General features: G+C 57.7%; 8 protein-coding genes across 8 annotated transcripts; 7 read left to right on the top strand and 1 right to left on the bottom strand.

Moving 5' to 3' along the window:
* The first annotated feature begins 427 nt into the window (after positions 1 to 427).
* Positions 428 to 1,859, top strand: GGS23DRAFT_241758 (uncharacterized protein). Its single transcript, XM_051512175.1, has 3 exons — positions 428 to 821; positions 1,436 to 1,560; positions 1,644 to 1,859. Exons 1-3 carry the CDS (start codon positions 518 to 520, stop codon positions 1,689 to 1,691), a joined length of 477 nt encoding a protein of 158 aa, XP_051368969.1. The 5' UTR covers positions 428 to 517; the 3' UTR covers positions 1,692 to 1,859.
* Positions 1,860 to 2,444: 585 nt separating this feature from the next.
* GGS23DRAFT_599629 (uncharacterized protein) lies at positions 2,445 to 6,642 on the top strand (the record flags this gene model as incomplete). Its single annotated transcript, XM_051518952.1, has 2 exons — positions 2,445 to 5,478; positions 5,552 to 6,642. 2 exons carry the CDS (start codon positions 2,445 to 2,447, stop codon positions 6,640 to 6,642), a joined length of 4,125 nt encoding a protein of 1,374 aa, XP_051368968.1.
* Positions 6,643 to 7,961: 1,319 nt separating this feature from the next.
* Positions 7,962 to 9,259, top strand: GGS23DRAFT_581803 (ubiquitin-conjugating enzyme). Its single transcript, XM_051517207.1, has 3 exons — positions 7,962 to 8,395; positions 8,456 to 8,543; positions 8,634 to 9,259. Exons 1-3 carry the CDS (start codon positions 8,375 to 8,377, stop codon positions 9,083 to 9,085), a joined length of 561 nt encoding a protein of 186 aa, XP_051368967.1. The 5' UTR covers positions 7,962 to 8,374; the 3' UTR covers positions 9,086 to 9,259.
* A 974-nt stretch (positions 9,260 to 10,233) lies between these two features.
* On the top strand, positions 10,234 to 12,512 carry GGS23DRAFT_581799 (ketol-acid reductoisomerase). Its single transcript, XM_051517206.1, has 5 exons — positions 10,234 to 10,702; positions 10,753 to 10,784; positions 10,888 to 11,166; positions 11,240 to 11,907; positions 12,005 to 12,512. The coding sequence occupies exons 1-5, from the start codon at positions 10,498 to 10,500 to the stop codon at positions 12,030 to 12,032; spliced, it is 1,212 nt and encodes a 403-aa protein (XP_051368966.1). The 5' UTR covers positions 10,234 to 10,497; the 3' UTR covers positions 12,033 to 12,512.
* Positions 12,513 to 12,997: 485 nt separating this feature from the next.
* On the top strand, positions 12,998 to 14,772 carry GGS23DRAFT_606997 (tryptophan synthase beta subunit-like PLP-dependent enzyme; the record flags this gene model as incomplete). The annotated part of the gene is made up of 2 exons (XM_051519980.1): positions 12,998 to 13,424; positions 13,877 to 14,772. The coding sequence occupies 2 exons, from the start codon at positions 12,998 to 13,000 to the stop codon at positions 14,770 to 14,772; spliced, it is 1,323 nt and encodes a 440-aa protein (XP_051368965.1).
* A 150-nt stretch (positions 14,773 to 14,922) lies between these two features.
* On the bottom strand, positions 14,923 to 17,207 carry GGS23DRAFT_241541 (major facilitator superfamily transporter multidrug resistance). Its single transcript, XM_051512174.1, has 3 exons — positions 17,134 to 17,207; positions 16,568 to 17,010; positions 14,923 to 16,480 (listed from the first exon to the last, which is right to left on the bottom strand). Exons 2-3 carry the CDS (start codon positions 16,965 to 16,967, stop codon positions 15,150 to 15,152), a joined length of 1,731 nt encoding a protein of 576 aa, XP_051368964.1. The 5' UTR covers positions 16,968 to 17,010; positions 17,134 to 17,207; the 3' UTR covers positions 14,923 to 15,149.
* A 1,392-nt stretch (positions 17,208 to 18,599) lies between these two features.
* On the top strand, positions 18,600 to 20,742 carry GGS23DRAFT_581789 (gamma-glutamyl phosphate reductase). Its single transcript, XM_051517205.1, has 2 exons — positions 18,600 to 19,300; positions 19,364 to 20,742. The coding sequence occupies exons 1-2, from the start codon at positions 19,000 to 19,002 to the stop codon at positions 20,410 to 20,412; spliced, it is 1,350 nt and encodes a 449-aa protein (XP_051368963.1). The 5' UTR covers positions 18,600 to 18,999; the 3' UTR covers positions 20,413 to 20,742.
* A 4,356-nt stretch (positions 20,743 to 25,098) lies between these two features.
* Positions 25,099 to 26,722, top strand: GGS23DRAFT_241256 (uncharacterized protein). The gene is made up of 4 exons (XM_051512172.1): positions 25,099 to 25,499; positions 25,618 to 25,667; positions 25,786 to 25,904; positions 25,970 to 26,722. The coding sequence occupies exons 1-4, from the start codon at positions 25,394 to 25,396 to the stop codon at positions 26,586 to 26,588; spliced, it is 894 nt and encodes a 297-aa protein (XP_051368962.1). The 5' UTR covers positions 25,099 to 25,393; the 3' UTR covers positions 26,589 to 26,722.

Here is a 26,722-nt window from a genome sequence, read left to right as displayed (position 1 = left end):
TATGGATTGTAGGTACACTACGAATACGCACCACGTAGTACATACGTACATAGTAGGCCGTGGGCTGGATATTATTATGAGGTGGTGTCGTCGAGTTCCTAGACATCAATTCTAGGAAGCCCTTCATCCCGACTGTCACTATCCCTTTGCAGTAGTCTCCACCACCCCCCGTTCGGGGCGCTGCCCTAAACCGTCTCTGGGATGTACGAAGGGCTCGCCAAGCTGGCCGAGGAGCCAAGCTATGGTAGGCGGGTCATTGGACGACATGTTCCATATTAGCCCTCCAGGGGTCTCCCTCGTCTGGTGCGGCCTCTTGGTTATGGTACCTAACCTCATTCCGCGGCTTTGGAACCGTTTGGTTCAAATTTCACCCCTGATCACCGTCCCTGTTCAAGCTTGTTCCGGTTAAGCTGTCACCAACTTGTGAGCCGCGGCCTGCGAGTGACAGTGATATGCCCTGATAAACGGTCACTCACTGCGTCCTGTCGATTGAGTGCCGTGCCCGTTCCTCAGCTCGATGATTGGGTTTCGTCAACGCAGGTATTGCCGGCATGGAATCGTCGCACTGCGGCGGATGCCCAGGTCAGGTTGCAGGGTTCTTCTCTTCTCTCTCCCTCCCTCTCTCTCTCTCTCTCTCTCTCTCTCTTCACACGCACAATGCAGAACCGCAACGCAGAGGCGCAATGGCGGAGGCATGGGTCGCACCGTAGCCCGAGCCGCCTTCCGCACCGCGCGTTGGTTGTCCGCGTGTGTTGCCATTCGCAAATTTCCTCCTCGTTTTCGAGTGTGTGCATGCCATATCTGCATCCGTACACAAGTAGGTAAGTAGGCAGGTACACAACCTATCATCATATCCTCGCCATCCCGGCCCCAAGCATCAAGGCCTGGCCCTGTATCCCCGGTGCTGGAGTGGGTGTCATCGTGGGCTGGAGCACATTTATGTACCTATAGACATGGCTGTGTACGACGCTGTAACCTGGTTGGCCGTAGGCTGTTTTTTGCTCCTTGCTCGTGGCATCTGTTGGGCTCCATGTTCTACGACGACGCCTATCTCTCTCTCTTCCTTGCCTGCCATCTTGATGTTGCTTCCCACCCCCATTCCTGTCCCCCAACCCTTCCCTAACCCCCCCGTCTCAGAGTCGTAGTTGGGTATTAGGTAGTGGCCGCTAGGCGGCGACGACGGCGATCCGGCAGAACGTGGTCAACTGGCGTGTCTTTCCTTTTCTGGCCTCCTTTTTCTTCTTCTGTTTCCTGCTTGGTTCTCGCGTGGCTGGCCACCAGCACCACCACCACTGTCGCCACTATCGGTCCGTCTTGTCCATATGGGTCTGTCTGCCTGCCCTCACATTCTTCTCGATGCTTGTTCGTCCGAGCTGTCCGCGCATATTCCCGCCCCCCTAGAATTGCCGGAGCGAGCTGTTAATTATAACCCTAGCGGCGAGCAAGCGCAAACATTCGTCGGTCTCGTCTAGATATCCCGTCAATCGCTTTGTTTCATTTTTACAGCACCAATCTGGGGAACTGATAAGTTCGTCACGGCAAATCCATCGTGCATATCCAGTATGCTCTTTCGAGTCCCATTACATGATTGTCCCCATTACATGATTGTCGTTTCATGGCTGATTGTAATGTTTGTACAGTAGCCAGTACTGTTTCTCCCTCTTTCTCTCTTAAAGCTCATTGTCGTATAAGTCCTCAATGCTTATTATAGCGTTGTCGTTTTAAGCCTTATTCTTATTCATTCGGCTCGAGGGACACTCTGGTATAAGCGCTACTTTGTAACCAGCTCTCGCTCTAGTTGAGCTATCCGAAGCTGTTGGCCTTTCAATACGAAGTTAGAGCCTCCCCTGGGTAATTTACCTGAGGAACCTAGGTGAGCGCCATTTCTCTATGTGTAGTATTCTCCGACCTAGCTTGTAGATCTGCAATGGCTAGCATGGCGGTTCCCAGAAGGCATAAACGCATCAGGGCTTTCATAACTCACTTTCGCATGCAGCCAATCCTGGCGATACTTGCGAGCAGGGTCGGCAATGTACTCGTAATTTCCATCACTTATCGCTACTTATCACTTCTCGCGCTTGGTAGGTTTGGAGATGTCCAAGCTCATCTTACCCCCTGCTCTCTGCTGTCTCTAGACCGGTTAGTGCTAATGGTGGAGATAGTTGTATTAATGCAAAGCCCATTCACACACATCACCACTCCCTCCCGGTCCAGCACAATCACCCCACTGCAAACAGGGGTCTGCATGGTGGAGACGGGCGTTTGGACCCTTTGCTAATATCGAACAAAAGACTTGCGAGTTCACGGTCGATGCGGCTTCGCCTTACCTGCTTTCTCTCTCCAAGTGTGTGTGTTCCATAGGGGCCCAACTTCAACGGGGAAAACCAGACAAGACCGCGGAATAGTAGAAGCCGTAGTCGTAGCAGCCAGCAACAGCAACAGACATGGCTGTATGGGAGACTGACGACGAGTTGAGCGGTGCTGCCGTCGCGTCGCTACCGACTCCCACGGAGACGCCGTACCGGACCCCCTCACGGAACTCAAAACGGTCGCGGCGCTCTGTCACGCCGCCGGGCATCGCTTCTTCCCCGCCGCCGGTGCTCAGCGACAGCAAGACAGACAAGAACAGCAAGCGGTCATCGAAAGATATCGCAACCGACGAGAATATCAGCATACTAGATCCTCGTCGGTTTACACCTACCCTCCATGCGAACCTAGTATCAGAGATATTAGCTTTGCGGAGAGACCAGGAAGATAAGCTAAGGATCATCGAGAGCCTCGAGTCTTCGCTGCATTCAACCCGAGAGGAGCAGGAGTCCCTGCAGGCGAATTTGAGCAACACCGCTAAGGAGAGTAGGTCCTTGAAGCGGCAGCTTTCCCTTCTCGAGGGAGGGTCTTCGTCAGCTCTGGGCGAGTTATCAAGGGAGCGCGACGAGGCAGTCGAGGCCATAACGGAGACTAGGAGGCGGCTCGAGGCGGCACAGAAGAGGGTCCGCAGCCAGGAAGAGGATTCGCAGAGAGTCCATGACCTCTGGGCCAAGGAGAGGGATAACTGGGACGAGGAGCGGCGCAAGTATGAGCGGAAACTCCACGTCGCCGAGAGCCGGCTTCGGGTCGTCCTCGAGGAGGTCGCAAACCTCCAGACGGCCCAAGTGAACGGCCTCAACCACCCGCCCGAGACCGAGGCGGAAGATGCCGGGAAGGAGAACGACGGCGCTAGCGTACGTACGATGAGCATCACCAACAGTGTCCGGTTTTCCACGGTGAGCGGACTCGGTCTCGGCAAGTTCAACGGCCACAGCCTCGCCGATGAGCTCAACTTTGACGAAACAACCGACGATGACTACCAGACGGATCCCGAAGGTCGTCAAAGTGTGCTGTCAATTAGGAGGCATAATCGAAACGAGAGTAGGGACAGTCTGATGTCGAAGTCACATCGGCGTAATCAGAGCATCGAAAGCCAGATCCGCCCACGTAGCGTTGTGCGGAGCAGGGTCTTCCTAAACCAGACCGTGCTCGACAGGCTCGAGGGGGGCATCCGCGAGGACGACGAGGACATGGTAGCGGCCCCTAAGGTGCAATATACCGACACGGGCGTTCAGTTTTCGCCGCCGCCCTCACCAAAATTGGCCCCGGCGAAACCATCGACGCCGGAACCCGTATCCAAGGCCGAGAAACTTGCAGGTCTGGAGAGTCCGCATCGAGTCGACGGTGAGATCGAGGCCAACCAGAGCCGCAAGAGAGTACAGCTCAATAAGCTAGTGCCGTCGGAAGCTCCTAAGGCTGTCAAGGTCATGGTATCAGCGGCTGCCCAGACGGCAGAGAAGCCATCACCGACGCTAGCCACTTCAAGCCCGGTTATGATCGACGTGAAGCCTAGCGACGCGGCGGTATCGACGTCGATTGCTACCCAAACTGATCCCGTGCCGACAAAACCGCAGCCCTTGATGCCGCTCCCGATTCCGAGCATCAGCATCATCCCCCCAACTAGCCGACCATCTTCGCCTCACGAACACCGTCTGCCTCAGTATGTTAAGGACGTTGGGTGCCAGGTTTCCATCCTGGAGTCCAGGCCCACGGCCTCTGCCTCGGTTCAGACGGATGAAATCCGCGTCGATAAGAGACTTGACAGGCTGCCGCCACACCTCCATCCTTCCGCCATTACCTCGAGGCCTACATCCCCTACCGCTACCTCGGCAATCGACGAGACGAAGGCCTTCACCCCTGTTCCCGGACACGTTCCCCCGCGGAACCCCCGCCGCCTCGAAAGCAACAGGCGGAGCTTCTCCGAACTCCCTTCCTCGCCTCCAGCATCGCCGACGGCGGAAGCGGAGACGCGAGACGCGTATCCCGGAAATAATGACGATGGCCCGTTGTCCAGCCACAAAGCGCCTGTGAGGCGCCCCCACCGTATTAGTAGCTTATTTGCGGGCTTCGATGCCCAAAGCTCAGATGAGGTCGATGAATTCGACGGTGACCAGAGCGATTCTGAATACCGCACAGCACTTGCACCGAGACCCAAGACCGGGCCTAGCAAAGCTGGCAAGCGAGCTAGTTCAGGAATGGCCTCTTCGCCGGAACAGCCAAAGACCACGAACAGACAGTCGACGAGCGTGATGAGCAGGGTCGGGCCGTCTGAGGCCTATAACGCTTTCCGCCTCGCCGATTCTCCAGAGGGCCTGCAGAGGCCTAATCTCAAGTTGGCGACCCGTGCAACTGAGAGGGCGATTGGTATGAGCACTGGCTCGAGAGCCAGTGTCATGCGGAAGTCAGCCCTGATCCAGAGTGGCATTGCTACACATCAGGGCCGCCCACGCAGCCCCGACGTGCTTGAAGCGCGAGACCCGCCCTTCCCCATCCCTACGAGAGCGAGCTCGAGAAAGCCGCCGTTCAGTGCGAGTGCGCCTAGTGACGACCCACATAGTCCCACTCATAGTGGCGAGGCGTGGCATCGTCGGGGCAAGAGAGGTGTGTATCGCACCAATAGCATCCGCAAGGTGCGATCTACCACCGCTTTACCCGGAAACCGGAAGCACAGGAGACAGGGCAGCCGCTCGCCACCGCCAATGTCGCCCTCGGAGGAGGCTCCTGAGAGTCCCGGTCTTCCGCCGCTCCCGACCAACGACATAACCTCGCCACGAACCCGCAACGGCGAGCCCCGCTACCGCAGCCACAGATCTCAGCCGTCAACGAACACGGCCAACACGGAGACCACGAATATGGCCTCGGTTAACAGCACCCAGCAGACTTCGGGCGTGGTAGAGGCGATCGCGCAGACAATGGTCGGAGAATGGATGTATAAGTATGTTAGGAGACGCAAGTCTTTTGGCGTGGCCGAAGGCACCGGCCGTGGGGAAGAAAATAGCAATGATCGACACAAGCGATGGGTATGGCTCGCACCATACGAGCGTGCGATCCTGTGGAGTAGCAAGCAGCCAGCGTCCGGTACGGCGCTGATGGGCAAACCCGGTCGAAAGCGTAAGCATTCCCGATCCAAGCTGTGGTATCCCTCTCCCGACTAGCGATCCGGCTAACTCGTGTGCGTACGCAGTGGCTATACAATCGGTGCTGGACGTCAAGGATGACAACGGCCCACCGAAGGGTGTAACGCAGATCTTCAACCGGTCTATCCTCATATTGACGCCACAGAGGGCGCTGAAATTCACGGCTACGACGGCTGAGCGTCACTACCTATGGCTGACGGCGCTTTCGTTTCTCGCGCACTCGTCACAGGACGTGCCCGAGATCATCCCGACGCCTAGCATGCCGAAGATCGGCCCCGCCCCAGAATTCGAGGCGCCGCCGATCAAGACGAAGCGGCCGGGTATCCGCGACTCTATCCGGCTGACGAAGGGCAAGAACCCGGCGCTTATGGCGCGCCGCAGCCCCGTTCCCGCGACCAACCATCTCGAGGACGCGCTCGCGTTCAAGCAAGAAGCTTTCCCGCCGATGCCGGCACCGGTGCCGACGCACCAGCGCGAGCTGTCGCGAGACGCCGCTGAGCCGCCCTTCATCCCGCGGTTCCACGAGAGGGGCCAAGAGCGTGTTCACGAGCGCGCGAACCAGGTGGTGCTGCATGGGCGCAAGCGGAGCAATACGGGCGGGCACGTACCGCCGCCGCTCTCCTTCCGGGGGTTCTCGGGACCGGCAGGGTCGGCGAGCCACGGGACGCCGTCATACCACGGGTCGTCAAACAGCACGGCAGGCAATAGCGTCGGGACGGCTGGCTCGTCGGACATCTACGGGCCGTCGCAAGGGCCCGGCTCGAGCGTTGGCGGCGGTACGGCGGTGTCGACGACGTGGGGTGTGATGAGCAGCGCGGGCGGTTCGCAGCGGACGTCGGAGGCGTCGTCGCGGCCGGCGGCGGGCAACTTCTTCGAGGCCATCGGCACCGTGCGCATGGAAGCCTTTATCAGCCCGCTTACGTTCCCGCGCTTCGAAGACCACCCCGACGAGCAGGATGAGTGGCGCTACCGTGCGCGCCGTCGCAGCAAGGAAGCTCGCCGCCGCCGCAGCCGCAGCCGCCATCGTGATAGCTACGCCTCCCGTGGCACCCGTGGCACCGACTCGTATTACACTGGCAGCAGCCGGGCGGGCGGCGAGGAAGATTACTTCCGCGACGATCCGTTCGGAGGGTTCTAAAGAGGCCCACTTTCGTCGCCTGGCCGTTGCCATTTTCGTCTCTTCTGCCTCTTCTCGAAGGGGTAGTCCTCCATTTATCTGTTTTGTTATTTGCAGAAGAGAGAAATAGATACCCCGGGTTGGTTTTTTTTTCTGATTTTTTTTCCCGCTACTGTCGGGATCGACGTGATTTTGTGGCTCGTAAGATGCAGCAAACAAGGCCAGTAAGCCACGGGAGCCGGTCAGATCCACGTTCTACGGCCACTACTACCGAACGGAGCCGGCATCCGCTGGATGGTGTTAAAGGAATTTATTCCTATCCCTTCTTTCCTCTGCATCCTACGCCGGCTGCAGAAGAATATACTTGCCGAGAGACGATCGATCGGCGTACGACCACGACCCAAGCTCTTTTCCTTGCCGTCTCTCTTCCCTTCGGGATTAACTATTCGTCTCCATCGACTTTGATGTTGTCATACCACTATCGGAAAAAAGAGGGTGTTTGGTTTGTGCCCGCAATCTTTTCCTCGCTTGATTACTCGTGTACTATTATTCTGGCAGGATTTGCTGGAGGCTCTCAACTGGCATTCGCGTCTTTGTATTTTTGGGTATTTTCCCTTGTTCCTTCTTGTTGGGTTTCTTGTGTCAAGGGTCTGGTCTAGAAGAGACAGTCGGGAGTTTGAGCCTCGAGGATAGGATTCCGAATAGGGCCAAAATAGGACTGGGGAGGTGGTCGGGCAGACCTATGCTGCTCGGGGTGGGTAGGGAGGAAGCGGATTAGAGGAGCGTCTGGCTCAGGTCTCGGGACCTTGCCCGTTAAGGGTTTTACATCGCCGGGGTTGATCTGGACCGTCCGTAGCTTGCCTAAACGTAGGTACTACAGCTAGGAGAATAACGAAGAGCTCCCTAGAGTGCAGATTTGTCGTGCGGAATCGTTGTGTAGACTACAAGGGCGGGTGACTGTGGTAGGTGGTACGGGAGAGGGGTGGTGGTGGCAAGTTGATGACGAGGGTGGTGAGGACGGTGGTGGTGAGGTTGCTACATACCTACCTACGCATACCTATACGGAAATAGTGGTAGAGAAAGATGGAGGCTATTTCCATCGTCGCACCGTAGGAAGCTTAGGTAAGGTCCCCCCCCATATATTACGGGGGGAAATGGGACGTCGGTCGGCGAGCCGTAATTGGCCCGAAGGTTGGGCATCGGCTTAGCCTCTCCGGTCTGCCTTATGCGAAGAGCCTTGTTGATTGGCCGCTGACAAAGCTGGTGGCGATGGGCACATCGATACCCAATCAGAGTCCGAGTGCAGATTAGGTAAACATCGCCAGGTTATTGCTAAGTGGATTTCGCCTTCTGCCTACCTATCCCTATCCCTCCTTCGCCTTCGGTCTCCTTGTATAACCCAAGCGACGCAAGGCTTCCCGTCTGGCGCCTAGGCCTTCTACGTACTATCCCAACGCGACAGAACGTGTCTGCAAACTCCGGCGCGCCGTGCAATCTTCGTCCAAACCCGTCTCCGCCTCCCCACCCACGACACGCTCGGAATAAGGCCGCAGCGAGACTACACGCTCCTCAGCTCGCTCGCGCCGACCCTGCAATTCACGCACTCTCAGAGCAGCTGATCGAACTAGTGAATACGGCCGACGGCAGCTGCTTGCTATCTTGCTTCTCTCCCTACTTCGAGGTCGGCGTACAGCCTCCCCCTTTCTCTCTCTTCTACGTACTGGTGTAGACCCACCTCCCCTCGACAGCCAAGATGTTGAAAATATGGTCTATGGTCCGTTAAAAATGTCTCCGTGATCTGCTGCGCCGTGAGGTTTTAACATTATCTGTGTAGAAAAAGGAGCAGCAGAAGGTGGAAAATGCCGAGGGCGCTGGTGGGAAGAAGAAGAAGGTGACGGCTGCCGAACTCAGAGTCCAGAAAGGTAAGTAGTAACACAATGCTTTGGGCTGGCAAATATCTCGACCCTGCGACGGAGGATGCTGACAGTCGCCTTTTTGAAACTTACGTGTAGATCTCTCCGAGCTGTCCTTAGGGACGACGATGAAGACCGAATTCCCCAACCCGGATGATATCCTCAACTTCATTCTCGAGATAACGCCCGACGAGGGCGTCTACCACGGCGGCCGGTTTACCTTCACCTTCAACTTAGCCCAAGGCTACCCACACGAGCCACCCAAGGTGCGATGTCAACAAAAGATATATCACCCCAACATCGACCTCGAGGGCAAGGTGTGCTTAAATATCCTCCGCGAGGACTGGAAGCCAGTTCTGAACCTCAATGCCGTTATCGTTGGCCTGCAGTTCCTGTTCCTGGAGCCCAACGCGTCAGACCCCCTCAACAAAGAGGCCGCCGACGACCTACGGCAGAGTCGAGATAACTTTAGGCGGAACGTACGGGCGTCGATGAGTGGTGGCTCAATACGCGGCACTTCGTATGATCGCGTGGTCGTTGGCAGCGCCTAGGCGAGTTACCAAGGGCTCGATTATTTGATGATACTATAGAACTTGCATGCGATCCCGCATGTTCACATCGCGGCAGAATGCCGGAGTAGGCATGTTATCTGCCACAAGTACAGATTTGGGATAAAATGGCCTACTCGGGGGTGGGGGTAGTAGTGGTGAGGAAAGACGGGGCGCACGAAGGGGGCCGCGGGGGGGGGGGGGAGAACGCTCAAGCATCAGACGAGACTGGGCGGAGGAAGAAGTAGGAATGGAGAAGGGCCAAGGGACTATTAGCGACACGGCCCATCGTCACGACATAACTATCTACTTACTCATGGGCCTAGACAAGGACCCGCCGAGGGCAAGGGCACCATTGCGTAGGAGTAGATTCTCAACGAAATTATACCTATGGGCAGCATAGCAGGCGATCCGGGAGGAACCGGTTGGATGGGGCCCCGGAAGCATAGCTCTCAGATGTTCTACACCACGGGATAGGGGCGGCAGCCTCTTCTCCAACAGCATTTCGAACGTAGACAGGTAGACAGTCGCACTCATAGAGGGGGAGTTGACGCTGGAACGAAAAGGAGCGGGATGTGTTTTTCCTCTCTCTACATGTACAGGACGGCGAACATCCCCATGATCGGATGTTACACTAGACTTTATACGTACTTTTTACCACGTAACAAGACCACTGCTAGTTGAGAAGAGAATAGTAAGACTTGCGTATATTCCAAGACAGGTAGTAGGAGGTGAGCAGAACGCGGATAGAGCTATAAGGCGGTTGAGATATTCAATAGGCTTACTCACACACGGTAGGTACCTTAGGACGTCTTACTCCGATGTAGGAGGTAGTGCCAGTGCCAAGAGGTTCCATGTTGGCTACGACTTGAATCAAAGGAGGATTACGGAGTCGCATAGCTTCTCATAGCCATAATATTACGCTAACGGTAATATGTATTAAATGGATACCTCATTTTATCGGGGTGTAAGTCTAGACATTAAAAGTGGAGAATTCCACCCCCGAAACGGGGGGTTTTCCCAGATGTAGCTATGCGACTCCGTAGAGGATGACTGTACCGGTGCAATAGGCGAAAGGGGTAGTAAAAGTACACGCTGATTCCTGATGCCGGCTGGCAAGGTGTATATAGTTCTAGCCCCTTGGCTGAGGTGGTACATCTCCCGCATCGCCGAAGCGGCAGTCCCAGGGAGCTCTGCGGAGCCTAAAAATATAGTGGGATCGAAAAAAAAAAAGAAGAAAAGAAAAAAAGAAAACCGAAAAGAAGAAATAAAACCCCAAAAGGCGAAAACCCGGCCAAAAAAAAATCGATGACTAGGTGGGCCGAACATTTATAATTCCCTATACTCGCTTCCTGCTCGTCCGTCGAGTTCGTCCTACCTCCCTCCACTTCTCCGTCCCGTCTAATCCTCCTACGATGGCTTCGAAAGGGGTTTCCAGAGCTGTTCGCAGCCAATTGGCCCGCCGGCTGGCGTCGCCGGTAGTGCAGAGACGCTCTATCGTCATCGCGCCCAACCTCGTCCGAGCTACCGCAGCTCGTCCCGCTCTCGCCAGCGCCGTGCAGCAGCAGGTCCGCGGCATGAAGACCATCGACTTCGCCGGCACACCCGAAGTGGTTTACGGTAAGGCGTATACGCAACCGAGCTGGTTCCTGGCTTACACCATGCTGCAGAGCGCGCCGACTGGCCCAAGGAGAAGCTGTTGGTGAGTCAACCCGGTTGCCTTACTCGCCTACGGCCGGGCACCAGACGCGGCCCTAGCTAGTGACTCTTGTAGCTCCGGCCACTAATACACGTCCTACCTGCAGACCTACTTCAAGGACGACACCCTAGCGCTCATCGGCTACGGCTCGCAGGGCCACGGCCAGGGCCTCAACCTCCGTGACAACGGCCTGAACGTCATCATCGGTGTCCGACAGAGCGGCCGATCGTGGAAGGATGCGGTACAGGACGGTTGGGTCCCAGGCAGGAACCTTTTCGAGGTCAACGAGGCCATATCGAGGGGCACCATCATCATGAACCTGCTCAGCGACGCCGCTCAGAGCGAGACGTGGCCTTCCATTAAGCCCCAGCTTATCGAGGGCAAGGTACGCTCTAGAATGAGCCATATACGTGTCTAAAACCAGTCCCCCCGGGGGAGCGCTGATAAATGACGACTAGACCCTCTACTTCTCCCACGGCTTCTCTCCCGTCTTCAAGGATATCACCAAAGTCGACATCCCTACCGACATTGACGTCATCCTCGTCGCCCCCAAGGGATCGGGGCGGACCGTCCGGTCTCTGTTCCGCGAGGGCCGCGGCATCAACTCGTCCTACGCCGTCTTCCAGGACGTCACCGGCAAGGCCGAGGAGAAGGCCCAGGCGCTCGGTGTCGCCATCGGCAGCGGTTACCTCTATAAGACTACCTTCGAGAAGGAGGTGTACTCGGACTTGTATGGCGAGCGTGGCTGCTTAATGGGTGGCATCCACGGCATGTTCCTAGCTCAGTACGAGGTCCTCCGCGAGCGCGGCCACAGCCCGAGCGAGGCCTTCAACGAGACCGTCGAGGAGGCTACCCAGAGCCTGTACCCCCTGATCGGCGCCAACGGCATGGACTGGATGTACGAGGCCTGCTCGACCACCGCCCGTCGCGGCGCCATCGACTGGACCCCGAAATTCAAGAAGGCCTTGAAGCCCATCTTCAACCAGCTGTACGACTCAGTCCAGGATGGCACCGAGACTAAGCGATCGCTCAAGTACAACAGCCAGCCGGACTACCGTGAGAAGTTTGAGGCTGAGATGCAGGAGATCCGCAACCTGGAGATCTGGAAGGCTGGCAAGGCTGTTAGGTGAGAAGCTTCCCCACCTATCAACGGACGGGTCACTTCATAGCTACGTAAAGCAACAACGTAAGACAGGCAGTTTACTAACTATATCAACTTGTAGGTCTCTCCGGCCCGAGAACCAGGACTAAACGGGTCTGGCCTTATGGGGGAAAGGGAAAAAAAGGGGGGGGGGTTAGGCGGGCGGCAAAACCAATGAGGGTTGGCGTAATACTCTGTTGAACGAGCCAGTCTCGCTGGAAAAGGGGACGCTGTCGCTCTTAGGTTTCAAGCTACGCAGGAGTTGTGGAACCCGGCCTTCCTTGTAACCCTTCTAGGGTCCCCAGGGAAGGAGGCAGGAAAATAAAAAGAATAGAGAGAGAGAAGGAATCGCTCCGGTATATGTATTCAGGCTTCCCCAGTGTCACATTTCTTGTGTGAAGGCTATCGGTAACATGATCCAACGCCCGTCGACGATCTCTGTAGCTGAGATTTGCTGTCTGTCCTTGTTTTTCCCTGGGAGGCCGTAGTCGAGATCTCCCCAATGGCTTTTTTTTGTGACAGTTGAGCCTTATCCCACCCTCCGTTATCGGACCCGGATCTCAAATTGGACCTTTTTTGACTGGTTCGAACCGCTTGGCTATCGTCCGTTTATCCCGCCCGTGAATCCACCGGTCCCCTTCCCGGTCCCGCTCCCACCACCCACCTATGTCAGTTAGGAGGGTGTCGTGCCGTTGCCTTGCCCACCCGCCCGCTCTCTCCATCTCGCCTACTTTACCGTCGAAGGAGTCGGCCGGCACGGGGCCGATCACCAGGGAGACTCCGTAGCTGTACCAGGTCGTTGCCGCCGTCGTCGGCGCTGCCGTGCGCTCGCGCGACTCTAGTGTCGCATTTGCCTCCTCCCGCCTACCAGTGTATATATATCCCCCCCACCCCCCCTCTCAGTACACTGCTCTGCGTCTTACTAGGGGTACTCCGGACACCCCTTGGGAATAGAGGAAAAGAGAGCGAAGGAGATCTCGCAGGGCAGAGAGGCCGGGAAAGCGGGACAGGAGATAAAGAGAAACAAACGGAGAAAGAAGAAGAGGGGAAGAAAAGAAAAGAAGAAGAAGAAGCCATGGCCGACCCAACCACCTCGCCCCCGCTGACCCGCACGTCCGTGTTCGCGGCGCGCGAGCTGATCCAGCCGTTCGTGCACCGGACGCCGGTGGTAACGAGCCGGTCGCTGTCGGCGCTCGCGTCGTCGGTATCGCCGTGGACGTCGTCGCGGCCGTCGGCGGCGCTGCCGACGGCGTCGACCTTCGGGCCCGGGGAGAAGAAGGAGGAGGAGGGGAAGGAGAAGGAGGACTCCTCGGAGGGGGCCGGTCCCGGCCCGGCCGCGCAGCCGCCCCCGACGCTGCGCCTCTGGTTCAAGTGCGAGAACTTCCAGCGCGTCGGCGCGTTCAAGGCCCGCGGCGCCTTCCACGCCATCGAGCGCCTCAAGCGCGAGCCCGGCTGGCTCGAGGGCGGCGGCCCCGAGAGGGGCGTCGTCACGCATAGCTCTGGTTCGTGCCGAGCATTTCTTCTCTCCTCTCTTGCTCGCCTGCATGTCTTCTTTTGGCTTTCTGTTTTCTTACTCTCACCCCCTACCCCTGCCACTGTGATGTACTCCCTGTTAGTGTCGGCGGCTCGGTCGGTCGTCCCGAGTATCCCCACGGCTCCCCCCGCTAGGCCTACACGTGTTCTGCGTCCCTATCAGCCACCTTTCTCTTTCTCTTAAGCGTGTGCGTGAAGAGGGCCCGGTGGGGAGTTGGGAGCTGCGCGATGTAGTGTCTGCGTTTGGAACGGGTCCGAAGACGAGGCGTTGGTTCCCTGCCCTCCGGACACACATTCTGGCCCCTCGAGACACCACCACCCCTCCCCCTTTTCTTCCGTACCGCCCTGCCCGCGCCCCTTTTCTGACCCTCAACAACCCCGCGTAAGCTAACCCTCCCCCCCTTTTCCCGCCAAAAAAAAGGCAACCACGCGCAGGCCCTCGCCCTCGCCGCCCGCACCAACGGCATCCCGGCGCACATCGTAATGCCGTCCATCTCGGCGCCGCCCAAGATCGCCGCGACGCGGGGGTACGGCGCGCGGGTCGTCTTCAGCGGCAGCACGAGCAGCGAGCGCGAGGCCGCGACCGCGCTGGTCGTCGAGCGCACGGGCGCGCGCCTCGTCCCGCCGTACGACCACCCGGACATCGTGCTGGGGCAGGGCACGCTGGGGCTCGAGTTCCAAGAGGACGTGGCGGCGCAGCTGGCCTCGGCCGGCGGGCCCCCCTACGCAGACGCCGCCCCCCCGCTGGCGGAGCGGCGCCTCGACGCCATCCTCGCGCCCTGCGGCGGCGGCGGCATGCTCGCGGGGGTCGCGCTGGCCTGCGAGGGCACGGGCGTCCGGGTGTTCGGGGCGGAGCCGTCGCGCGGCGGCGCCGACGACGCCCGGCGCGGGTTCGCGCGCGGCGAGCGCGTGACCGCCGTGTCGTCGCTGACCGTCGCTGACGGCCTGCGCACGCCGATGGGCCGCGTGCCCTGGGCCGTCGCGTACGAGCGCCGCCTCGTCGCCGGCGTGTACAGCGTCGGCGACCGCGCCATCCGCCGCGCCCTGCGCCTCGCCTACGAGCGTCTCAAGCTCGTCCTCGAGCCCAGCGCCGCCGTCCCCCTCGCCGTCGCCCTCTTCGACCCCGACTTCCGCGCCATGGCCGCCCGCGAGGCCGGCCCCCGCGGCTGGGACCTCGGCATCGTCCTCAGCGGCGGCAACGTCGACCTCGACGCCCTCGCCCAGCTGCTCGCCCTCGATGGCGACGACGACGACGACGACGACGCCGAGGAGGAGGAGAAGGTGGTGGAGGATACAACTACTGCCACTGCTACTTAGGCAGATGTGCGGGATCCCACTTCCACGTTTCCTCGAAAGGATAGATAGCATTATATACAGACGGTATTTACTTGTATATTATGGGTATATATACGAATAAACATATCCGTGATATGCGCAGTAGTCAGTAACCTCGGCATGCCATAACGATAGCGATGCCATACCAGCGACGAGCCCCCGTCATAATATGCACTGATGCTAGGCCTGCTCGGCTGGTGTCATCGTCTGACGAAGGAATTCTATAGCGCCGTGAAAAATACCGCTGTGCCGTAACTTCACACCGGATACACGTGGGGTGGGAAACTCAAGCTTGGCAATAAGAAATGACGCTTCGTTGTCTCATGATACGCTACGCTAGTGACAGTATATCGGACTCATTAGTTGAGAGCCTTATCCATCTCCGCTCTCCACTTCTGACTATTCCTCCGCAGAAGCCAGATACAAAAGTTTCCAGATATCCAAGCGATCAACCCGAGCGTGGTCATTAGCCACCCGATGCCCATGGCGTCGACAAGGGGCTGGCCGACGATGCCGCCCGTGCAGCTGAAGATATTTCTCACAAAATTGTTGAGGGCGACGCCGCTACTGCTCTTGCGAGGCATGAATTCGGTAAGCATTGTCGTCGCAGCGCTAAAAACGAGCATGCTACCAAATCCGAACAAAAAAGTAGCCACGGACGGCGCCGTCCAGTGGATCCCGTACTGAAGTGTCCAGCCTGCCCAGATCAACGCGACGGGGTAGAGAGTGGCGGACACCCAGGCATTCTCCCGCATGCGGTCCTCGGGGAGGTAGATGAGCTTGCCGTCAGCGTCGTACCGCTGGGCCTTCTCTGCTGCCCTAACCATGATCCGATCGATCCATTTCCCGCCCAGTACCGACCCCACGAAGTAGCCTAGCGAGCTTGGTATGTACAGTAGACCAATGATGATCGCTGGATAGCTATATGGCTCACGCGAGAATGCCGACTGGATCGAGATATTGAGGACGTACAACGATCCGAAAGTAATGGCGGCATAGTAGACGGTCAACGCCACGGCGGGAAAACGTAGATACAGGATGACCTCGAGGGGATCGACGAAACACCGCTTCATCCATGTGGCTGCATGCTTCGTATATGTTTGCACAGAACGCGTAGTGGAGATGCGGGACAAGCCTTCGGATTGCGAGGGCTCTAGTACAGAGGCAACAGCAGCAGCAGCAGCAGCAGCAGCAGCAGCATGTCGACGCTTCGGAAGAGTTTCTGGGACGCCGAATAGGATAAGGATGAAGACGAGAGCGCCGTACACGGTAAGAAACCATACGGTGCTTCTCCAACCGAAACCTTCAGTGAGGGCGCCGCCGACGATGGGGGCTATGAGAGGTCCCATCAGCGGTCCTAAGTAGAAGTAACCCATAGCGCGGCCGCGCTCTCGGGGCTCCCAGATATCGGCGATCGTTCCGGCACCGACGGCTTGCACACTCGCGGCAGCTCCGCCCGACAGGACACGGAAGACGACCAGCATACCGATATTGACACTTAGTCCGCCTAGCAGGGAGAACACGACGTTGAGGAAGAACGACGAGATATATATGTTACGTCGGCCTAGCGTCTCCGAGAAGGAGGACCACCAGAGCGGAAAGATGGACATCGACAACATATACAGAGCTACCGTCAAGTTTACGACAGTCGGCGTCACAGCGAGATCAACAGCCATGCTCGGTAGGGCAGCTAAGAACGTATCTTACGTGAGTCGTTTGGTATTCCTTGGCAAGACGGATCATGCTACGGTATAACGGAGGGTATGTTTCTGCTTACGGTAGAAGATGGCGGAGCCCATCGGCGCCGCGCATGCCGCCAAGGCTATGAATGCCGTGATCATCCATTTATCTTTCCTCGAGTACTCGAACGGCCGCTCAACTTCAGGAATAAGCGTTAGCTGCGCCAGGATACCCCGGCGCTTCAACCTCGGCACTATAGACAACGGCCGTGAGCGAGCTGACGATGCTTGTGACCTAGCCCGCTCCGTCGGTGCGGGGACGGCGGCCTCTTCATCTACAGGAACGCCGTGCGAAGCTCGTCGACGCTCTTCTTCCGCATCTCGGTTCGTGGTGGTGCTAGTGATAGACCCAGCAGTATCGTCCTCTTCTCTGGTATGGGCCCTACGGGATTCGAGGTCTCCCCCCTTCTCATCCGCCTTTTCTAATTCTGCAAGCATAGCCACGAGGCTTCTGCTCTACAAACCAAGAATGGTAGGTGGGCTGGGGACTGGGGACTGTGCGGTAAGCGATATCGGCAAAACCTAATGGAGGGATGGCATAGGTGGTTGTAGAATCAAAGGTCAAAGGGCCTGCCTAACACGCATCGTGGGCAGAAAGCCGTACCTGAACCTGGGGGGGGGGAGGGGTCCTCAAGAGGAGTGGTGAGCCAAGACAAAGGAAGAGACTCTTTGTTACGGAGTCGAAGGTCGAGAGTGACGACGAATATGTAACCGTGTATGAATGTATTGCAAAAGGATGGAAAAGTAGGGTTGAATAAGGGTAAGCGTGCTTGGCTCCTAGGCCACCCGGCCAAGTCATATATAGAAAATGCATGGCAGGAATACACCAACAGGCCTGTTCCTGTCGAGGCCATTGAAAGCCGCCGGTTTGGATCTGTGTGGAGAAAGACATGAAGGGAGGAACGGGGATAGTGCTGGGATGGATAAAGCCGAGGACCCGAGGACGTGAGTGCGGGACGGTGATTCCATAGGGGTCTCGACAGCGGTTCCATCCGACCAAACCCCGGAAACGCCAGGCCCTAGCCGGCAGTGTACGCATGTGTGGAGGCGATCTGCTCGCGGTGCGGTGCCGATCTGGCCTCACCATCTGGCAATAGCTAAAGGGGCTGCCATCATGGTGCCACCAGCTGGCCGTCTCCGTAGAACACGGCGGAGACTGTGGTGGTGATCACCTCAGCGACTCGCTCAATCTTGGCGATGCCATCGCCACCGGTCCTGGAATCTCGTCACGCCCCTCCCCATTGGATCCCTGGTGAGGATAACGATAGGCCTTACCTAACAGGATTCATGCATCTGCGGCTACTCGCCGGGACCTAAAAGGCACAGCAGACGGGAGAGCAGAGCCAGGCTTACGCACACGCGCACACGAGCGGAGGTCCTGGTAGATGTCACTCGCGGCCGAACAGGTCTTGCGCCGAATCTGGTATCCTCGTGGCCGGGTTCGGATCGCGATGCTTGCTGGATACGTACAGAGAACGGCTACGGAGGCATCGCACGCAGCCGACACCCTCGAGCGGTCAGGGATGACGGTTAGGGTCAATGCTGGTGAATAAGGCCAGTTCGGGGCGGCGCTATGTGCTCAAACGGCTAGCTTGTCGCCCTCCCATCACGCTTGGGCGGGTTTGGGGATAGAGAGGGGTCCATCGCTTCGAGCTACCACGTAGCTACGCGGTCACCCTTTTCCCTGACGAGATTGGAAATATCGGTGATGTTCGCACGAACAGCCTGCAGACCGACAGACGTGGAATGTGCTGGAGGTGATAGCATGTAGGCAGGTAGGTATATAGCGCAGTTGCAGGACGGCTCTAAGCGGTTCCGGTGTTGACGGGAGTGTTGATTGGGTGTCGGGTCAGCTTGAGAGAGGTGACGCCGAAGAGGCTTGTCGATACTCGGCCGGTTCGGGCGTATTTGGACATGTTAGGCACGCAGGATGCGACGACGAGGGGGGAAATCCGGAGACAAGGCCACAGTTTTCCGGTTCGGAGAATAGAAATCTCGAGGCCATTTACGTGTACGACCAGGTACCTGGGTACTTCCAATGTACATATACATATATAAAGGCATCGGAAGGCACATCCGAAAGACTTCCATCGGTATTCGGAAGTCGTCTCCCGCTGTGGCTGGCCTGGAGCGATTAGCCCTAGGTACGAGGCCGGGAGGTACCTAACCTACCTAAGGTACCTCCCCCTTATGAGTAAAGCCACCGAGCAGGTGGTGAGTGGAGGCAGAATACGGGCAAGATTTGACACGCCCCCGCCGTCTTCGATAGGTACCTACCTCTACCCAGTAGATAAATGCAGGCCTCTCTTAGAAGGCCCAGAGCGGTATACTGAGCACCTATGCTAGGTGGCGCAGGTACCTAGCCTGCCTGGATTCGGGGCTGCCCATGCGCTAACATCGCTATTTGCCTACGTACCTAGGTATCTGGAGACAGACCTTGACACATCAGAGAACGGTATACTGGCAAATCATGTCTTTGACGAGTGCGTCGCCTTTAGAAGCTGCGAAGGCAGCCAAACAGGCATCTCACGTCCTCGCTACCCTGCCCGTGTCTGCCAGAAACGATGCCTTAACCGCCGTCCACGCCGCCCTGGCCGCGGCCAAGGACGAGATCCTCTCGGCGAACGCCCGTGATCTCGAAGCGGCACGCCTGGCCGCTGAGCACGGCGAACTCAGCCAGAGTTTGGTGTCTAGGCTGGACCTCGGCAAGAAAGGGAAATGGGAGGATATGTTGAAAGGAATACTGGATGTTCGAGATCTCGAGGATCCCGGTGAGTCCCCCTCTCCCTACCTAGGCCATCCAAGTGCGCGCTCCCCGACTGACCGCGCGAAAGTGGGCAAAATCACGCTGAGGACAAAGCTGGACGACGGGCTTGAGTTGACAAGGGTCACCTGCCCCATCGGTGTGCTCCTCATCATCTTTGAGGCTCGCCCCGAGGTCATTGCCAACATCGCCTCTCTCGCAGTCAAGTCAGGCAATGCTGCTATCCTAAAGGGCGGCAAGGAGTCAACCGAATCTTTCATCGCCATCTCCAAGGTCATATCCGCAGCTCTGGCCGCCACTGATGTTCCCAACGGTGCTATCCAGCTCGTCACCACCAGAGACGTGATACCGCAGCTGCTGGATTTGGACCAATATATCGACCTGGTGATCCCACGGGGTTCTAACGAGCTCGTCCGATATATCAAGTCGTCCACCAAGATTCCCGTACTCGGCCACGCGGACGGCCTGTGCTCGATATTCCTCGAGCAGTCGGCGGATCCCCAGATGGCAGCCGACGTAATAGTCGACTCCAAAACCAGTTATCCGGCCGCGTGCAATAGCCTAGAGACGCTACTAGTCCAGGAGGCTGCCCTGGACGCCCTTCTCCCGCCTGTAGCGCAGGCGCTGATAGCAAAAGGGGTTGTTCTTCGGTGCGACTCCCGGGTTAAAGCGGCGCTCGCCGGCAGGCTGTCTCCCGAGCTTGCCGCGAAACTTGAAAACGCCAGCGACGCCGACTTCGATACCGAGTTCCTCAGTCTCACGCTGGCCGTCAAGGCGGTCTCGAATATCCACGAAGCCATCGGCCACATCAACACCCACGGCTCCAAGCACACAGACGCGATCTTGACCCAGTCTTCCGAACTTGCCGAACTGTTCATGTCTAGCGTGGACGCGGCAGGCGTGTACTGGAACGCCTCGACCCGCTTCGCCGATGGTATGAGGTACGGGTTCGGCACCGAGGTCGGCATCAGCACTAATAAAATTCACTCGCGCGGCCCCGTGGGCTTGGAAGGCCTGATGATTTACAAGTACCAGATTCGTGGGCAGGGTCACGTCACCGCCGTATACGGCGAGGGCGAGGGCAAGAAGAGGTTTAAGCACGAGAAGCTTGCATTATAGACTAGTTGGGATGGCGGCGTTTGGTTAAGCATGGAGTATGCGAATGAAAAAAAAGCGGCTGGAGGGTTGGCTTGTGTGTCTACATGAGAACGTGGAACAAGGGAGATTCGCAACCTGTTGGGCGATTATACCTTCATACTTCAGTACTTCCTAGGTGCCCGTTACTTACCCTAAATATTACGCCCCCATTCGCGTTAATAGGTGCACGACATTACAATTACTACGGTGGTCGCCTACCTATAGCTCTGGGCAACATGAGTCTTAAGATAGAACTTTCAGTTTTCACGCCTACCCCTTTTCGTACGCACCAGGGTAGAGGCAATGCTGGAGCGTTGTGTTTCAACGAATACGCTGCCGAATTATCTCCCTACAACCGTAAGTCGATCCCGCACACGCAGCAAAACCAGCGCAGGTGGCCGTGAGGTACATGGACTGATATCGGCGCCGGGGTACGGATCCCCTTCCGAGCCACCTGCCATGCCCTACCCCTTTTCCGGGGGGAAGGGGGGGGGGGGTTGCTGCGTAGGAAGACCACTCCCGAACACACCCTTCCGAAGCAGCCCTGGCGCTGCGGAGGTGGAATCCGCTTTTCGGCTCCGCGCTCCCGCCGGCTGCGTAGGAACAGGATGGGCCCACCCGGGTACCTCCTTAGGCAGATAAGGCAAGTGTGTGCTCGAGGCGCCGCGAGGCGGGAAGTAAGGTGACCTTGGATATCGCCAGGTACTCGACAACTTTGATACGCGTGCGCCTTTAGCCGTAGAAGAGGCTGGGTGCTATAGAGGTATCGACTGCCCCCCTTGCTCTCGTGGTCGTAACAGGATCTGCTCCCGCAGATGAGCTAAATAGCGAAGACTACCAAGTAGTGCTGTTAGGAATCGAACCTATCCTCCGTTATATAACCTACTGATCTCCCGCCTCAGCGAGTGGGGTAATGGATACGAAGCCGACATTGTCGGAGCGCGTAGCCCATATGCGGCGAGCTGAATGAACGCCAGGCTAGGCGGCCCTTCCGAGGGCTATGGCGTCCTACCGAACTAGAAACTTGATCGGGGTAGACGACGGTCCTGAAGCATCGAGCCGCAACAAACATCCGATACCCCGACCCGTACTGCTGCCCGCCGTTCCCCACGTTATCAACGAACCACCGCTCCCGACTAGCCAGCCTACTGACAAGCAGTAAACAGGCGGTGAATATGATACGGCCATCCGAAATCTGGGATCGTATCGTCTCATTGCATTAACGTCAGGAAGCTCTAAAGGCGAGTTACTAGCGATAGGGCTGGGAAGCAGGGGAGCTATGAAGGGGCAGGATCGAAACGGAGCAAGGGCGAGCAGGCAAGGCACATCGTCGTCCGGAGTGGTACGAGCATACCAAGGACTCTGTTCTCGGCAGACCCGCCGGAAAGAAAACACATATTCGGCTCTGTCACCCTGCGGCGTACGAGCGCCCAGGATGTAGGAGGCGGTGGCCCGGCCGGTGGTGGGCTAGGATGAGTGACAGAGTTGGCGGTGTAGGTTTCCTTATAAAAACCCGCCCGGTGCCCGTGGGAATCCCGTCCTTCCGGGGGCGCGAAGGACTTGCTACAGAGATTCGACCAACACTCGGCAAACTCGACCGAGAGCACTCGTCTCAACACCGAAGCCCAGTCCTCGCCATGAAGGGCGACTTCTCCGAAGGAGACCCAGTCGGAGCGAGCGAGAATGGAGAGCCTCCCCACACCCCAAGCAGAGGAGCCGCTCACGACGGCCGAACACGCTCAGCTCACCGGTGAGCCCGAATGCCCCGCCGGCCCTTGGCTTTACGGCGAAATAGTAGAGGGAGAAGCGGAGGTGAAGGAGTAAGGAAAAGAAGAAGGAGGTGGCCCCACCGACCGCGATGGACGGCACGATCTACCTAGCGAGAATAACGGAGGAGGAGGCAACAGACGACGCAGCCCAGCGCGCCCGCGGCAGTGCGCTATCTTAGCAAGACGGCAACCTGCCAGAGAGCCAGCGGCTCAAGGCAGATCCTCGATGCGCGGGTCTTACCCCCGATATGAGCACCGCTCTCGTCTCGCGCGACACAACACGGGCCTGTGTAAAGAGAAGGGCAAAAGCCCACGCCTAACGTAAACTTCCATCTACCCTTTCTATGTATGAGATGGCCTAGCTGGTTGCTCGGGTAACTCGATAATTGCCGTCTTCCGGCTGCCTAGTTTCCCAGCCACTTACTGTTGTGTCTTCCTCAGGACTTCTAGTGCTGGCGACTGATCTACGTACTGCTGAGGAGTTCTGTATCAATAGCCTTACGTGCTTGCCTAGGTTGCGTCAGACGGAGCCTCGCCCGCCCACCCTCCATCTGGATACGATATCGTTCCGGTTATTTTTGTTGAGGCTTCTCTATTGATTCTCAACGGCATACACCCCGTACGACTACGGCGACAACCGGTAATGTCCTCTTCGCTAGCCTGCAGGCTATTATCAGCACCTCACAGCGAGCACCGACCAAAGTGAGTCGGGAGCTCGATGGGACGGAGGGGTTTCGGAGCGTCTCGCATATTGGCTGGAACGACGGTCGTGCACGGTGAAGCGGTTAGCGTGGGGAGGGTCAGTGTCAATGTTCCGGCCGGTGGTGATGCGATGCGAACTAATACATACGCGCGTGCGTAGAATATGGTCTGAGGCGCCAATCCGTACTGGCGACAATGGCTTGTATCGAGGGTGCCGGGAATATCCTCGAAGCCAGTACCTAATATATACCTAATGACCATGGTCGACGCTCTCTTTCGGCTCGTCGGTTTCTCGATTCGGTCGTCGACAACGGCTAGCCCGTCTCGCGCGGCGCGGTTCTGGTATGGTAATATGCGTGGGCCCCGTCACAGGCAAATCGTGTTGTGCCAACGCATTGCCTGTGTAAGTAGGTGTGTAGTGTCAGTTGTATGTACATCGGCTTGCTCCTTGATGCTACTTACGATTCCTACGATACGATTCCCTCCGGCGGGCCAGTCAGAAGCCCATGAGAGGCCCACCGAGTGAAAGACGAGGTAATCTGAGAGAGAAAGGCAAGGAAAGAAAAAAAACAAGCCGGTACCATGGTAGCGGTGCCCCGTGCCCCCTTGCGCTCGCCATCCTCCATTCGCCATCTTCCCCTTCCAAGACGACGCTGTATGTATGCAGACGCAGAGGCAGCAGGCCAGGTAGGCAGGTAGGTAATTATTGTGCCGGCGGGACAGGCGACGATGATGTGCAGCATTAAGCACGTACATAACGCATTCTTGTCCTTGCTATTATGATTCAAATGCACATATACCTCTAGACACGGCAGGCCTGCTGACGAATACCAAGGAATTGATTACTCCCTCGATGCATGTTGAACGAACATGGAGGGTCGTAAGGGCAGCTGTATGGAAGCTGGTATTTCGGACAGCGCAAGGCAGGATATTGAGTCCGAACAGAACGGAGTGATCTTCTCCATCTATCTCTCTGTTCTTACGCCCTCGCTCACTCTCACTCACTCACTCGCCTGCTCGCTCGCTCCCGTCGAGTCTCCTCTAGAAGTACCTATTTATGCCACGCTATGGGCGATGGGCCTCCCTGCTGCGTTCCTGCAACAGGAGGGTCCACCCCTCTTTCCTCTCCTCTCCTCTCCTCTCCTCTCCTCTGTTCTCTCTTTATGTGTCCCCATATACGCAACGACTCGATATCCATCCGCGCTCGCTCTAGGCAATACGCACGCATGTCTAGACGGGGAGACGTACGCGCGCTTCGTATAGGTAACAGGCCAGGCTAGGTATATATACCCGCTCGTGGGGTGTGCGCGGCAGCCGTTCGCCGAGTTTGACGTCAACGAGCAGCAGCACGCGAATCAATACACCAAGCATAGCTAGTGAAGTAGGTATATATAGCAGGTATGGTTCGACGGCCGTGCCTCGTGCCTCGTGCTTCGTGCCTGTCTCTGCCCTCTTGTCTTTCTTTCTCCCTCTCCACGCGAACGACGATGTGGGACGGCGAGCAGAGACGGAGGGGCCATGGTGAGCGAACGACTGGTCAATTCGGCAGCGGGAGAGGGGAGGCCAGGGAGAGGGGAGCGGGTCTGTGTTCGATGTGGAATCTGTTCTATGTGCGGATGTGTGTGTATGGAACGCAGGTATGCGTGAACGAAGAGGAGACGAATGCAAGCCCTGCCCTCGACGACGCGAGTCACGGGACGGCACTGAGCATGCAGGGATCTCAAGGCCCACCATGGGGATTTTTCTAGCGTTTTTTTTTTCCTTTTCTTTTCTTTTCTTTTTCTTCTGTCACTCTCTCTCTTCCCTTTTCTCCCCTTCCGCTTCGCGAGGGGTTGTTCGGCGGGGGGGATCGCTGGCCCTACCAACCACACACAGAGGCCTCTATCTATATGCATATGCATAATACATGTGTAGATTTCTGTCTATTCGCCTGCCATGCACGATCGCTCGAACCCAGCTCGCCTGCTATCTCAGGAGCGTCTGGGACGTTGCCCGTTGTGGGCTACGCCAAATGGCGGTGACGATGTGGCCGCACGTCGCTGGCCAGCGCGACGGACCCACGATCCACTCTCCCGCCTCGTCCCCCCGGCAGCCCGTGGTACACCCCCTCCTCCCTCCCCCTTGTGAGCCTGCGCTCTCACTTGTACCGTTCGACGAGGATACCAGCGCGCGGTGGAGCTTCGCCTCCTCCCGACCACTGAGAGCGGCAGGCGACCGCAGCTGGGAGTGGACCGTCCTAGGCTTGGGCAGCATCACCGCCTAGGAACACAACTAGTAAGGAGGTAGTCCGTTTGATTACCACCGGTGGCGAAGGCGTTCCGAGGGATTTCCCGAGACAAACCTCCCCTAGGTCGTTGGCCGTCGTGGGTTCTTCCTCCTCCGATATAACTCGCCCGCCGGAAAATCCAGTCCTTTCTTCTTACGGCCTTTCCCCCCTTTCCCTTTTCCTCTCTCTTTTTCCTCCTTCCTAGTTTCCCATCCAACAATTCCCCATGTCAGATATGGGACTCCGCGATCAAGCTACTATCAGAAGTGACTCAGGGTATGGGGACGACGTTTCCGAGGCGGCGCACGAAGGCGCCGACGCTCATCCTTTGAGTAAGTCGATTTGCTCTCCGGGCTAGAGGTCGCCTCCCTCCGCCGCGGTCTGAGTCGGCGTCCTGGTTCGGATCGCTTCGAGTGCTTTTTTCATGTTGCTGACGCTGGATTGCCGCAGCTATGAAAGGATATGACATTGGACCAGCTTCGAAATTGCAGGTTGGCGACGTGAGTGATTCCCCCACCCTCTCTCCCTTACCCCCCCGAGCCGCTTGAGGCGACAGGGCGCGCAGGGAGCCGAAAAAGAAAAAGAGTCGGTGTGCTAACCATGGAACAATAATCTTAGGTGTTCGAGTTTCTCTGGGCTGACGCTCCAGAGTTTGAGTGGGAGTGGAAATGTCTCGGATACAGTCGATTTATCGTCTTGCGCCATAGCGACACTTTCCCACACCATTGCGCTTGCATGTAAGTCAAGGTCTTGGGGATTCATCTCCCGCGTCGATCTTCGAGCTGACCAGCGTCGAAATCAGACCGATATCCGTGGGTGGCAAGCACGAATTCGCCAAGCCCGGCATCGATCACTTCCAGCAGGGCTACATCTTCGCCAACGGCGACCCGACGCCAGGAATTGACCAGGGAGGCACGGGACAGCGGCTGCCTTACTCGCCGGTGGGCATCGAGCTGCGCCCCGGCAAGCTCCGGGTGAAAGAGGACTCGCGGGCCAACTACGCCGACATCATCGAGATCGACCACGACGCGCAGGTCATGGTGGTCGGGGACGTGGTGCGCTACTTCGACCGGGTCCGGCGGAACGTCAACAAGGCCTTCATGCGGCAGATCCTGCGCCGGGCGCTGGAGGAGTACAAGGCCCGGGTGAGCGATGGCCGGGCGGAGGGACCGGTGCCTAGGTCGGCGGCGACCTCGGCGATCGACGGCGATGACGGTCAGATGAGCGCGTCGGAGAGCCTCCCGCCCGACAGCGCGAGCACGTACAGCGGGAGGAGGCGCAGGAGGAACTCGGGCGGATCGCAGCGGCCCCGGCCCGAGTCGCGCGTCAGCAGCACGAAGTTGCCGTCGGGAGGCCACGGCGGCGAGTCCGACTACGACACGAGATCAATGCAGAACGTTGCGATGGCCGGGTTTAAATGACGGAGTGACATGAACGCGAAAGAACGAAAGGGAAAGAAAAAAAATACCCCCAGGAAAGACAGACGAAATGATTTGGGACCGGGATCCATGAGACGGAAGATCCCCCCCACTGGCATGACTTTTTTGTTGTTTTT

This window comes from Durotheca rogersii, assembly GCF_024521655.1.
Source record: "Durotheca rogersii strain YMJ 92031201 chromosome Unknown GGS23scaffold_25, whole genome shotgun sequence".
Classification (NCBI taxonomy): domain Eukaryota; kingdom Fungi; phylum Ascomycota; class Sordariomycetes; order Xylariales; family Xylariaceae; genus Durotheca; species Durotheca rogersii.
This window is presented reverse-complemented; position numbering and strand designations above follow the sequence as displayed.